The sequence below is a fragment of the Manis javanica genome, chromosome 7 (assembly GCF_040802235.1).
Source record: "Manis javanica isolate MJ-LG chromosome 7, MJ_LKY, whole genome shotgun sequence".
Classification (NCBI taxonomy): Eukaryota; Metazoa; Chordata; class Mammalia; order Pholidota; family Manidae; genus Manis; species Manis javanica.
In genome coordinates this window covers 87,914,683-87,928,702 of record NC_133162.1, presented here as the reverse complement: position 1 = coordinate 87,928,702, position 14,020 = coordinate 87,914,683, and the positions used below count along the sequence as shown (strand labels likewise).

Here is a 14,020-nt window from a genome sequence, read left to right as displayed (position 1 = left end):
ATTTGCTGGAGTCTGTCTTCTTGGGAGCATGACCAGGGCACCACAGGAGAAGCTCTTCCCCTGCCTTTTGCTGTCACAGGGGAGTGAGAACATAGCACTCCTGGCAGAGACAGGTGTACAGAAAAAGTTGCAGAGTTAGGAAAGAGGGGTACTTGGCAGAGACCTGAGAGTGGTCTACTGGGGCTGGGCCTAGGCCATCCAACCAGGTGGGCGGGAGGGAAGGAGCCAAGGTCAAGGCAGACTGGGGACAAGTGCAGAGGCCTCCTGAATGCGGGGTCAGGAGAGTGAATGGAAAGAGGTGGGAGGGGGAGCCACAGAAGAGGAGGAAAACATCATCTAAGTCTGAGAAGATAAGATAGCCTGCATAGCTGTGGGGTTCACCATGGATCATGAAATCTGTCTCATCAATCACAGTAAATACTTCTCAATAAAGGAATTAGGATAGAATCAAAAATACCAAAGTGTATCGGGCAGTTTAAGTAGGCAAGCTGGAAAGAGAGCCATCAAAGACAGCTCTAGAAATAAAGACTGAGCAATGTAGGGAATGGAGATGCCCTTAGCCATGACAGCAAGGGTAGGAGGAAAACACACCTGTGAGGGAGAGACGGGAAGTCAGATTTAGGTGGGTTGAGTCTTGGCAGTGCCTCCAAGTACAGGTGTGTGGCAGGCAGGGAGGTGGGGGATGGAGAAAGAGGAGGTGAAGACTGAGTGACTGATCAGGTGCCAGGGAATGAATGGGCAAGCACGGGGTCCTGATGGTCACATACATTTGGGGATGGGGCAGGCAAGAAGAGAGGTTTGAGGGGCCGAGAACTGAGATCTTATGGTCTCAGGGAAACCACAGGAAGAAAAACAAGAAGGAGGAAGTGAGTGTGATGTGGTATCCAGTACAAGCTAAGAGGGCGGTTATGCAGAAACAGTGTTAAGGTTGTGCTGCTCTGCAAGCCAGATCACAAGGGGTGAGCATTTGGAGAGAGAGGTGATGCTGTCTGCAGGGGAAGGGGAGCAATTCTGAGAGGGCAACCTGGGGAGGCTGAGGGTCATAGGAGGAAGGCACAAGACTGAAGGGGAGGACATGAGGGGCAGAGGCGTGGAAGGGTGTAGAGATGTGGAGGAGGGAAGCCAAGAACCTGAGTCAGCGACTTTGGTCTTTTTAACATAGGAAGTGGAATCGTCTGCTGAGAATAATGGATGGGGACTGAAGACCTGACGAGGTGGGGAAAAATTCAGAACAGCTCTGTCAGAGGAGCCAAGAAGGGCTGTGATTCTTAAAGGCCTTTTTGGCGAGTGATAGGTTTTCACTGGTTAAGATGTGGTGTAGTGTGGGGGCAGTGTGTCCAGGGGAGAGCACTGGGTGAGGCCCAGGGCACAGACAGCTCCGGCTCCCCCACTAGCTAATATACTGGACATGTCGCCTCACTTCTCGGAGTCCAGCCTTCTCTTTTCTCAGAAGAAACAGGATTGAAATAGATCTTCCACCAACTCTTTCAGCAGAGTCTATGAGTCTATTAAGTAGCTTACTCATTGACATTGATTGATTTATCAGATTAAGACCTTCACTAGCTCTAACTCAGAGAGCAGAGCTTAATGAAACCTGGGACAAGTTTGAGATCTGGCCCGCATGCATGTGTGTCCATGCATGTGTACACATGCATGTCTGTGGGGTGCACGCACTTTCAGGGGTGGCATCTGAGCAGTGGATGGAAAGACCAGCTGCAAACCTTTAGCAGCAGTAAACCACTGGGCTCAACAAAGGGCCCCTAGGCAATGGGCTGGTACAGAGTACAGAGTGACCCAGAGAAGCTGAGAAAATTCCCGGCTATGGCGGAGGCTGGCCCAGTGTGTTCAGAGAGAAGCCCCACTGTTTGAGATTAGCTCAGCCCCCTTACCTTCAGTTGGTGCAGAGGCTTCTCCCCGGGCAAGAGAGAAAGCCTAGGAAGATGACTCTGAACTTTAAGGCTAACCCCACACTGGTCTTTAACCAAGCAAGTTCAGTCCTATCTTATGGATGCGTGACTATGCTGAGAACTGGTGGTATGTTTTAGAAAACAGGTCTTTGTCCAGGATAAATTGTGTAGTAGCCCATGCCCTCAGTTAAAATACTGTTCAGTTCCCCTGCTGCCCTGCAGGGGAGAAGGCTCCAGGGTGCCCCTTCCTTCCCAGGAGTGGCAGGCTGCCTGGGGGTCATCCCTCGTACATCCGCCCTCTTGTCAAGCCCGGACTCTGCCTGTGAGCTCCAACAGCCTGGGCCCCACTGGCAACAAAAGTAGAAGGCATCATCTGACAAGGAAAAACATCAGAGAAGAGGGTGTGCATTTGTCTGCATTTGTGTGCAGGTCATTTAAGAGCTCCAAAATGTCACCCTGTCTGCCCTGGTGAGTGCCTGCTGTGTGCACCAAGGTGCCACATGCCCAGGCCATGGAAATGGTGCCATTCTGGGAGGCTGCACAGGCCATGGTGAGTAGGGTGGTGGATTAAGTAAAACTAACCCCCTCAAGCTCAAAGGTTTTCATACCATGTATTGACACATGATCCTTGCTCCCCTCCTGAAGCCAACACTGTCTCTTCCTCCCTGCAAGGCACAGAGAGCCTTATTTAAAGCTTCCAGTCCATATCAGTCATTTCCTTACCAGTCGTATTCGCCTAAGGCTGTGCACACCCAGGACTGTCCTAGCCCCACAGCACAAAGTGGTGGTATTTGGACATTTGGGAGTTACTCAGAGTCCTCTAAGGAAATGGGGAGTGGGGCAGAACACCCATGCAGATGTCTGTTCGTTAAGATGGCGATGGTGATCTGGGGAGGTGGGTGGACATAGGGCTGACTCAAACCAGCTGCCAGCCGCTGCAGGGAGAACTTGAGGGGATCTCAGAGAAGCCACCCACCACCCAATGACACCCTCAAAAGAGCAGCCCCTGTTCACCTCCCAATTCTGTATCCACACCAAGGAAATAATTTTGATTTTTAAAAACAACTTTGCAGCTGCCATGTTTTCTCCTATTTGTACACACTGCCTCCAGGAATCACTTTACAACAAAGGTGCGAGCAATTCACAGGAGGTAAACAAATATAAGAGAGCATCTAATGTTTCTAATCTAATCACCAGTCCAGTTATTTCTTCTCCTAAGAGGTTATCAAAGTAAATAATCTGTCATCTGCAGCTTGCCCCACATCCTACACAGTGGCTCTTGGGCTGTGCCTCACACCTCCATAGGCTGAGCACACTCTCCTTGGAGCCCCTCAGGTTAGCCTGCTCAGGCAGTCATGACAAAGGGCTCAGGACTGGGTCACTCAAACAACAGACATTTATGTTCTTACAGTTCTGGAGACTGGAAGTCCAAGATCAAGATGTTAGCAAATTTGGTTTCTGGGAAGGATTCTCTTCCTGACTTGTACACAGTCACCTCCTCAGAATGTCCTCATGTGGCCTCTCCTACACATGTGCACAGACAGAGTGAGAGAATGAGCTCTCTGCTGTCACCTCTTATAGGGCCACAAGCCTATCAGATCAGGGCCCCACTCTAAGGACATCAGTTAACCTTAAATACTCCGTTAGAGTCTTCCTCTCCAAATTCAATCACACTGAAGGGCTTCTGCTTACGAATGTGGTGGGGACACAAACATTCAGGCCCTATTCCAGGGTGACGAGTCCTGGCCAGGAGTGCCAGCACACTCAGGCTCTCCCAAATTTAAAAACAGGGTCTGTCCTATGGAAACCTGAAGTCCCTCTTTAGTGATTGGCAGTTCCTATTGGAGTGTTCAGCACTATGGCCCTAGTAACTTTCAAAGGGGACAACAACGTTGCTCTCCATTCCTATTGGTGCTTTGGCTTCAGACAGATGCTTCACAGTGCATCTTAGCCACTCGCTAATCTGTGACCTTAGGAGAGTAACTCTCAGAGCTTCAGCTGTCCAATCTGCAGAATAAGAATAGTCATACTGGCTGCCAACATTATGACAGTTTAAAAAAATATGTAAATTCTCCTGGCAGAGAGCATGATGTATACACTGGGTGTTTAACTGTCACTTGTCCCTTACTTCCCTGAGCCCTCCCCTTGTCACTTACTCAGAGTCAGTGTCCAACTTATCTGTGGACCCCATTCTTTCCCTGGGAACAGTGCTGGTCAGGAGCATGACTGGGGTTTTGCATTACTGAGGGAGTGTTTTCTGACCCAAATCCAGGAACCCAAAAAGATGGTCTAGCGAGTGCCGGTAGGCATAATGGGTCAGAGGGTGTGAAATGAGGATGCTTTGGGACATCCAAGGTCTATGGAGGCTTTGTACACATGACAGCCTCTTCTTCCCTTTATCCTAGCCACTGTTAAAAAAAAATCATACATAAATTCACCGAGTAAGTATTTAATGAGTAGATGAGATAAACTGCATTTTTGGGAGATGAATTACACTTGCAGATGGCCATAAACAAAAGCTTTCTTTCAAGCTCCTCATTTTAAAAAAGCTATTTAATTGGGTGGCCAGGCCCTGAATTGGTATATGCATCAGTGATCAATAAATGGGAAATTGTTTGTCAGGCTCTCTTCCCCTGGGCAGTCCAGGAAAAAAAGGGGAGGAGCTCTAGTTTCCAGAGCAACTCTTCCCTGTGTCCTGTTTGGGTAGAGTTAGAGCACTGAATCCTCTCTGTATGCTGGGCACTGTAAGCATGGTGCATGGAATAAACACCAGGGAAGGGTGGCCTGCCTTGTGCCTACAGTAGGTGCCAATAAATGTTTGTTGGATGAGTGGCCTAAACACTTAAGTAATCTACTGAAGAGAAATGCAAGCCTAGAAGGTTCACAAAGATTTATATGTGAGTGTTTGTAGCAGCATTATTCACAGTAGACAAAAACTGGGAACAATACATGTGTCCATCGACTGATGAACGGCTAGACACAATATAGACTAGCCATATGGTGGAATACCATCCAGTCATAAAAAAATGAATGAACTGCGGACACACACTACCAGGAGAATGAACCCCAAAGATCTTATGATAAATGAAAGAAGTCAGATGCAAAGGTCTGCATATTTATGTGAAATATCTGGAATAGGAAAATCTATAGATCCAGAGAGCTGATTTGTGGTGGTTGCTTAGGTTTGGGATTAGACATGAAGGGTGCCTGCAAAGTGGGCAGGCAGATGTTTTGAGGTGGTGGAAATATTCTAAGACAGGATAGTTGCAGTGGTTTCACAATTGTGTAAATTTACTAAAAATCATGAATGTTACTCCTAAAACAAGTAAGTTTTATGAAAACTATGCCTCAAAGAATCTGTAGAAAAATAACTGGATAGATCTTAATGTTGGAGAAGTTTGGGAGGTCTCCCTTCCCATTCTCTGTGCATTGATATCTTCCCTTTGCTTTCAGGAGACTGGGACTATGCCAGCCAATAGGTGGTCTTTGATCACCAGCTCTTTGCCCCTAAGACAGGACTTGGCCACTTTAAGTGCTAACTTCCCAGACACTTTTTCATAGAGTCAACAGAGGTCCATTTATTTTCAGATGACCTCAAAAAGGAAACATTTGTCTTTTCTTGGGAGTTTGCAAGAGCGATTTATGGGAACTTTAACTTGAGAGGGAATGATTTTCCAGCTTTCTCATTACAGCATGACTTCCACTAAATAAAAAAAAAAACACCCAATTTGTCATTTTCTCAGGGGAAAGCAGTGGACAGCTCATGAGAAGGACTTGCTTTGGTCCCAGAATGAATTGGCAGCTAAACCAGACCCCCAACACACCCATTAGGACCTAGAGTTTCCTTCTTCTGAGCAGACATTGTCTCTAGTTACTGCTGCTTGCCTGAAGAGTGTGAAAGCCTTATAAATGGCCTGAAGGGAGACAGGCATGCAGTGTGATTTTATAGGTTGTAGGACTGACATACGGTTCCAGTAAATTGCCTGACTCTGAGAGACAGAGCTCAAGATGAAAGTTCATGCACAGATATGATTACATCTCACCATGCCTTGGAGTATGCACTATAATCAAGAAAATACTCCTACACACACACACACACACACACACACACACACACACACACACACACACACACACACACATGCATGCACCTTTCTCCAAAATGCTTAATGGAAGCAACTCAGGTAAAAGAACAGGGAAGAGCTCACCCCAGTGCTTCTGAGTCAATTAAGTGGCATAAACAAGACATTTAGAGGCATCACAAGCTAAAAGGAAATGCTTGGATCCACAGTAAGAGTATCTGTCAGCACAACTACTGGGCCACATTGTATAATCTACTTTGCATTGCTCCCAGAACTGTTGGCCACAGTGCAAGTTTAGAAGGGAGGGTACAGGATCATAAATAGAGGGATTGTGAACAGGGAGGTGGTGTGGAGAATGAGGGTGAGGGTGACATAAATAGTATTTCTAGTCATGTAATAATGGTCAGAGGAGCTGGGACAGGAAACAGCATGAACCTAATTTGGTGTTGATTTCTTTGAGGTGGTCTGCACTGCCTCCTTCAGCTATAATAAAGGAGCGAAATCATATACAGAGGAATCGCTTGATTTGCAATTCAGGAAGGAAGGGAAAGTAAACAAAAGTTTCCTGCACTTGGAGATTTGCACAGCTTTTGAAAAGTGTTTCTGCCCCCTCACTGTAATTTCTTCTCTCTGAAATCTGAACATAAATTGAACAGCTCATTGAAAATGACCCTGATAATGGCATGAAAATTGGTATGCATTTGATGCATTTTAAATAGTGGAGAATAAATGCACCTGCTGACCAAATTTATTATGTCACTCTACATTTGTTCTTTATTCATTTTATCTGTTTGTTTAGAGCATTGGGGCATATACTTCCTAAAGTAGGGTTAGCATCTGAATTTTCTCCAGTCTCTTTGGCCAACCTGGCTGAATGTCTGACCTGTTTCCTGTCTGACAAAAGCAAGATTGGGCATTGCAATGGGGCGAGGCAGAAGTGGATTTTAGATCTCACCTTCATCCTCACCAACCCTTGTATAGACCATGTATATTCCTGACCCTGAACTTTGTTCCTCTTGTTACTTAGAGCCTTTCCATTTTTCAAGGCCCAGGCCAAGCTTCTGCCTCTTCTGATTCTTTTCCACGCCAGTTACACTCTTTAAGATGTTCCATTACAGTCAAAATCTCCCCATTTTGCACATTATTCTTTCAAAGGCCCATTTTGTCACTTCCAGGTAGACTGTAAGTTCCTGAAACACACCACAATCATATTTTATATTTATTTATTGACCACCCAAAGCTTTTGGCACAAGGCAGATGCTTCATCGCCATTTCCTAGCCAATTGAAATACTCCCAGGATATGTATAGCACTGCAAGTAGCCCTGTGAAATTTATAAAGTCCATTCTGTTTATAAAGTGCATTAGGTTACGTGAATTCCAGATGAAAATACAATATGATCCCAGTTTGCTATATGCGTGTGTGTGTGTGTGTGTGTGTGTGTGTGTGTGTGTCAAAAGACACAAGACAGCACACAATACAGCAGAATGTCAACAGTGTATCTCTGGGTACTAAGATTAGCATAGATTGCTTTTTTATTTATGCTATTCTGTACTATTTAAAGCCTTTGTAAAGAATGTTTTTAGTTTACGTGCGGTAGATCTAATTTAACCAAAGTATTAAGAATGGCTGAGGTAATTAAGCAATTATCATCAGAGGCTCAGTACAGTGAGATTCAAAGTTTGCAATGAATTAGGTTTGGATGTCTGTGACGTATGGTCTATTCCAGTGTTTCCCAAGGACACCAGTCCTACCACAAGGGTTAAATTTGAATAATATGGGAAGCACACATTCCATAGCTGCTTTTTGGAAGTTCACAGTGTCTATTAGTTCTGAATATTCCCACAGCAAAAGAACCTGGCTGTGATCTACCCAGCGTTTTCCAAACTTTTCTGATAATGGAATCTCCTTTTCTTATAATGCCTGTTAACTGTATTACACTTTAGGAAACATTGTTCTATCTTATATTTAAATAATAGTATAGATTTTAGTTTTGAATGTCTTTATTTGACTTGTTTTATTAATATTACCCTGATTAAATGATTGAGAGGGGTCATAAAGGCAGAGGCTAATGTCTTTAATCCAAGTCTATAGGTGCATTTAAACAATACATGATTTGGTCATTTTTCTCTTTCATTGTAACAGTTCTGCAGCATCAGTCATCACTTAATTCTTTAAGTTTTAAAACTTTATTTGCCATAATGAAAATATATTCTGTGAGCCTGAATTTATTCAGCCTCCTACAGAGTCCATTCTTAAGTTACTTCATTTCACTTCTACATGGGCTTTTTTTTTATCATCTCCATAATTATTTTTCAGCATGAGTTTTTAACAGGGATGCTGACACTTGAGAAATCTTTCTAACCTCCACCACTATTTGAAGGTTATCACAATAATGAAATGTGGCAAAGGCTAACCCAAAATGTCAGGTAATCATAGTGTGTAGATTGGAAAATTTGTGCCTCCATCTGAAATCAAATTTGTGGGCGGGGATTCACTGAGAACAAAATCAAGACATCCTGATGGAAAAGTATAACTTACAAGAATGGGAATCTGCCTGGATTTTGCCCTCCTTTGCTTTTCCCTGCCCTACAGCCATGAGAGGAACAGATAAGTTGTTGGGAGCACAGATGGTGGTTAAGTATTTGGTTTTCCAAGGACTTTCCAACTAGGATATATACACCTGTGAAAAGTAAGAGGAAAAAGGAGACTGAACATTAATAAAACAGGTAATGAAACTGTCTTGCCCGAGGGTTTCAGCCCCAGACAAGTTCACTATGGATTCAGTGAGACTGAGAAATGACAATGGAATGTTCTTGGGGTAAAAGGGTTCATACCCAGCTTTTTTCTCCTGGTGGTAAGGTCCAGCACTAGAATCACATCTGCATCCAGCAGTCTGCAGGTCTGTAATCCTCTTTCATCTCTGCCTCCACCCAGAGCACTGGACAGAGCTCTTTATATAGTGACTCAGTCAGTAACAGCTTATTGCCTACAGGTGTGGAAGCATTAGCCTAGCAGTAGGCCAATTACATGATAAAGCAGTTTAAGGTCAGGTGAGGATCCTGGCCATAGGAACTTCCATTTTCCCCACAGAAGCACAATATAGATGGTGTCAAGCAGGGTTTGGGCAAGTAAAAGACATTATGTCTCCCTGACTAGCCACATAAGGCTTGGGATTACCTTTGGCTAAAACAGAACCAGGGCTGGCAATTAATAATATAATTTGCGAACACCTGTATAATAGGCTACCTTGAATCAGGATTTTGCCTCATAGAATTACTGTGTAGGATAAACATTATTCAAAGTTGTCATGTTGTTAAAGCTAGTTAAATTACTGTTAAGTTTAAGCACAACATATAGAGTACATTTGACCCCAATATATTTTGTACTTATCTCCTGTACCCCTGTGGGGGAGGATGGCTTCTTTGCTCTGTGTGCGCACTCAGCTAAGTGCCAGGCTGATCACATAAAAGCCAAGTACGCTATCTCCTGGAAATTGCATCGGTCCATGGTTACACCCTATGCACGTTACAGCTCTTATTTACATTTCCAGCTAACTGATACACACAACCGTGAAAGCAAACCAGACAGTGGGAAATCATGCACTTTCCACCTTTTCAGGGTGTGTGGTGAAAGCACTGCTGCAGAGCCCCCTTTGGGCTGCAGCCTGGTCCTCAGGAATCACAGGGCTCTAGAATGGAGTGTGGAGCCTTTTCAGAGCACAGCTGCCAGAGGCTGTGGTTTTTAAGTAACACTTCCAAGTGGGACCAAAGGCCATCACATCAGCAGGAAGGCAGCGCAAATAAAGGGATAAGAGGGAAAGTCTGTTTTTCATATGCACACAACATAAGAGAGCTTTTAGAGGTCAAGGCCAACGACCTCCTCAGGTAGGAATCCCAGCCCCTGTGATCAGCACTCACGGCGCAGCAGCTGTGCCCTGACCCAAACTAAAGTACTGCTCTGCGTACTAGAGTACGAATAAAGACTAATACTAGTAGTCAGTCTGCTGACTGAAGACAGTACTTGAGCCGCTGGCGTGTCCTGCAGCTCTCCAAATGCTGATGTGCACAGATTCCTGTTGAAATGCAGATTCTGATTCCGGGGTCCTGGGGTGGGGCCTAAGATTCTGCCTTTCCTACAAACTGGGAGGGGGCGCTGATGCTGCTAGCTCATCCTTCTCACTAAAGTGCGGGTCAAGATTCTAGAGGGTAAGAAAACCCGTGGGGAACGTCTTCCATTTAGGTTTTATTTCGGAAAGCGGCCTCCACGGCCTGGTGCCCCCGGCTACGACCCAGGGCGGCTTGCCAGGACCTTGGCCGTGGAGCTGCGCCTGTGCTTCGCCCGCCCCCAGCCCCGGCTAACTACGCTTCTCTTCCGCAGGGGAGGACCGCTCCCGGGATTCTCCAGGCCCGGCGGAGGCCCCGGCGCCGGTTGGGGCGGAGGCCGGCGGGAGAGCGAGCCGCGGCTGCCGGCGGTGCTCGCGGGCGCAGCTCCAGAAGGTCTGCTGGGGCGTGGCGGTGGTGCTGTGCGTGTGCGCCTCCTGGGCGGGCGCCACGCAGCTCGCCAGGCTCACCTTCCGGCGGTTCGACGCGCCCTTCACTCTGACATGGTTCGCCACCAACTGGAACTTTTTATTCTTTCCGCTGTACTACGCCGGGCACGTCTGCACAGCGGCGGAGAAGCAGTCCGCGAAGCAGAGATACCGGTAGGCGCACGCGGGCCGGCACGCCCTGGGGCTGCGCGCCTCGGAGCGGCGGGGTGACCTGGGCCGGTGGGGACAGGTCACGGTGCCACCTGCTGCATCAGGGAGGCCTGATGGTGATTCTGCCTCCCACAGGGTTTGAACGCCTGCTTCCTTGCCGCCCGCTCCTCAACCCCAGGAATTCCTTTATGTGAAATAGGCGACGGCAGCATTTTCAGAGGAGGCCTTGGCAAGGAGTCAGAAAGCTTGGGTGCACTTGGGAGAACTAGGAGGCGGCCCCGCACCCCTCCTCAGGCTGGGGTGAGGAGTGGGAGTCGGTGGAGCCAGGTGACACGGCTGCTTCCTGGAGCTTGCCCCATCTCTTGGAATTGCACCCTGCAAAGACTTGAATACTCAGTCCCTTCCCAGCCCAAGACATCTCCTTTGATTATGGGAAGGCATCAGTCTGAATGTCTGGCTATGCGGCTTTCAAAGTCAAAGCAGTGTCTGAACTTTGTTGGCTGTATTTTCTCATAAGAAGCCCTCTGGTATGACTTCCCTTTCAAAAAGAGGCCAGAAACCATGATGGCATCCCTCCACCTCAGTATACAGCAGGGCTTCCCCACCCACCTCAGGTCAAATTGTTGGTGTCACCCCTGGTCCTCATCCTTGGCAATCCATGAACCTCTTGGCTGCCTGGAGTAGAGGCTCTCCACAGGCTGGGTCAGGGCTCCAGGAAAGAATGCTGACCAAGGTAAACAAGTGGGACCTGGAACTTACCTTTTGTCAGTCCCAGAAGTGGAAAAAAATGCAAAAGCTGGGGGTTCTTCAGTCCTTTAACCCACTTCATCCCGCCTCACCAAACATACACCCCATAAAATTGCCATGTCCCATTTACCATCTGCTTCAGATCTCATTTCTTTTCTGAGGTTGCCATTAAAAGTCAAAAGATAACTAAAAACATCACTGGGTCCAAGGAAGGGAGAGGCCTGGGAATGGAGGTCTGGATGCAGATCAGAATCTCTCTCTGGGCATGTGCCACTATGTCACTATAAAGCTATAATTGGCAGGTGTGAGGTGCCAGACGTTTTTAATGTTCAGAGGGAATTTGGGCTGGCTTCTTTAAAAAACCAAGTTGTAAATCAGAGCACGAATTCTAGAGAAGAGGGCTCTGATGGAGAAAGGATTGAGTCACAAGGCCAGCCTCCCGGGTGCCCTTAGTGAGAAGGATTAGGATGAATTCTGGAAGCAAGGCGTGCAGGAACATGGAGCCTTGAGCCCAGAACCAGAACCCAGGCCTGGAGCATTCTCAGGGTGTAATTAATCCAGTGGCTCAGGGACCAGCCAGAAATTGCTAAAAAGGCCCTTGATGCACTTGTTCTGATGAGCATCCAGAAGCAGACTGAAACAGGCTTAGAAACTCTGATAGGGCCCAAGATTGTCCTGAAGGCAAGAAGAAAATATTGGCTGGCTTTTAGTCACCTAGTAAAGCAACACTTCAGTTAATGATGTATTTAACAGTTAAATAGCCCTAAGGATATTTAATATGTAATTAGGGAGTGTGCCTTTCTTTAAACTGCTTCTCTAACAAAGAGCTCAAAATGAGCTTATGTGCCCTTTCTTGATAGAGAATTACTGAGAGAGAAGATGTAGAGTTCTTCTCTGCTTCCTTCAACCATTCAAGCAGAAAAAGCATCATCTCCCTTGTGAGGAGCAGCACTGGCTTCTGGCTTACACATGTGTCCTAAACATGACTTAGGTGTCCTTACACTGTATGTGTCCTAAACCGCTTACCTTGAGACAAGACTGGTACTGTGGACCACTTAGGGCCCCTTAGGGCCACTTAGGCCACTTAACGCATTGTGCTGAAAATACCACAGAACCAAGCCCTGTGGTGGCTAAAAGGTCAAGGTAGGAAAAATGCAAGGTTACAGTGAAAGGTTAGTTAGACACAAAAAGACATCAACACCTTGATTTCAGCTTATTGTCTTCCTGTAGAAAGCATCTGGGAAGAGTCATGAAAGGACTGTGATGACTGCTGTGTCAGCTAGGGGGCAGTGGCAGGTGGATGATAATAGCTTGATTAGTGAAGCCAGTCAAAATCATGCCTTGTTTCCATAATAACACCTAGCTTCACCTCTGTCAAAGTCGTTCACCCTGTGGCTAAGCAGAGCTGCAAATTTACCAACCAGTTATTGGGTGTGTGAGTGAAGACACTGTTGGAGGGGTGAAGAGAGATTGTTTCTCAGAGAAAAATTTTAACATCAAACTTTACTTAGGAAATCACGACTCTGTCACAACTCAGACTGGGAGTTCTCTAAACAGATGTTAGGATTTCCAGAAATCAAGGAAAACTGAAACCACATCTTCCAATTTGGGGCATTTTCAGAGTTAATGCCAGAGAGGAGAAGATCTAGAGTCAGCTGAGGAGATGTGTGCTTGGCTCAAAGTGTTTCAACAGGGAGCTGAGAGAAAAGGAGAAAGGGAGACACCTCTTCCACAGAGAGGGAAGCTGGACAGATAAGCTTTCCTTGTGGTTATCAGGAAGCAGTCAATTGGAAGTTTCTTTTCTCCACACCTAGGCCACTTCCCTGATGTGAAGCTAGAAAAATAAGCCAAAGCAGAGAGATGGAAGTACATATTGTCCAGTGCAGAGCTCCTCAAACCCTGTAAATCGCCCTAGGTTTTGTGGAAGAGCTGACACTGATTCAGTAGGTCTGAGTGGACCTGAGATTCTGCTTTCCTAACGATTTCCAGGTACAGTGGTGCTGCTGCACTTTGACTGTTAAGGCCCTGGAATTGTTGAGTCTCAGCTACAGATGTTTAAAAATGCTGCCAATCTGACCACACAACACAAACAACCAGGATTCACTAATGAGAGACTCACTTCATGCCCCAGAGATGACTGAGCCCTGGTCCTCCGCCCCTTGCCAAGGAGGGAAGGCTGTGTGGGCAAGTCACCTAAGCTGTGGAAGCCTCAGAGGCTCATTGTGAATGGAAGGTGATGCCACCTGCATTGCCTTGCACAAAAGATGTCTGTGTGATCAAACGAGACACCATGCATGCTAGTGCCCTGTACACAGTGAAATGCCTTAAAAAAACCAAGAGTCACCACTGTATTGAGATATCCTCCATGGGTTGTATCCAAGGATGTAGCCATGCTTAGCTTACTGGCCACCTGTGGTGGCCTATTTCAAATATAGGAGTGCATCTTAGAGTGCCGAACCCTATAGGGTCATGACTTTGTATGTCTTGGAGAAACCAACCTGTGGCCTTGCTGGCTGCACAGGGCATCCCAGAACCCACCAGCCCACCTCACAATCAGCACTGAGGGCAGGAATTAAAAATTCC

General features: G+C 46.5%; 1 protein-coding gene across 2 annotated transcripts in view; it reads left to right on the top strand.

Annotated features, from left to right (window-relative positions):
• SLC35F3 (solute carrier family 35 member F3) overlaps positions 1-14,020 on the top strand; it is a 461,394-nt gene that overhangs the window by 338,512 nt on the left and 108,862 nt on the right. For both annotated transcript variants that reach the window (XM_037017161.2, XM_037017162.2), the window contains one exon: positions 10,369-10,693. In XM_037017161.2, coding sequence (XP_036873056.1) covers positions 10,369-10,693 — 325 coding nt within the window. The remainder of the gene's footprint in view (positions 1-10,368; positions 10,694-14,020) is intronic.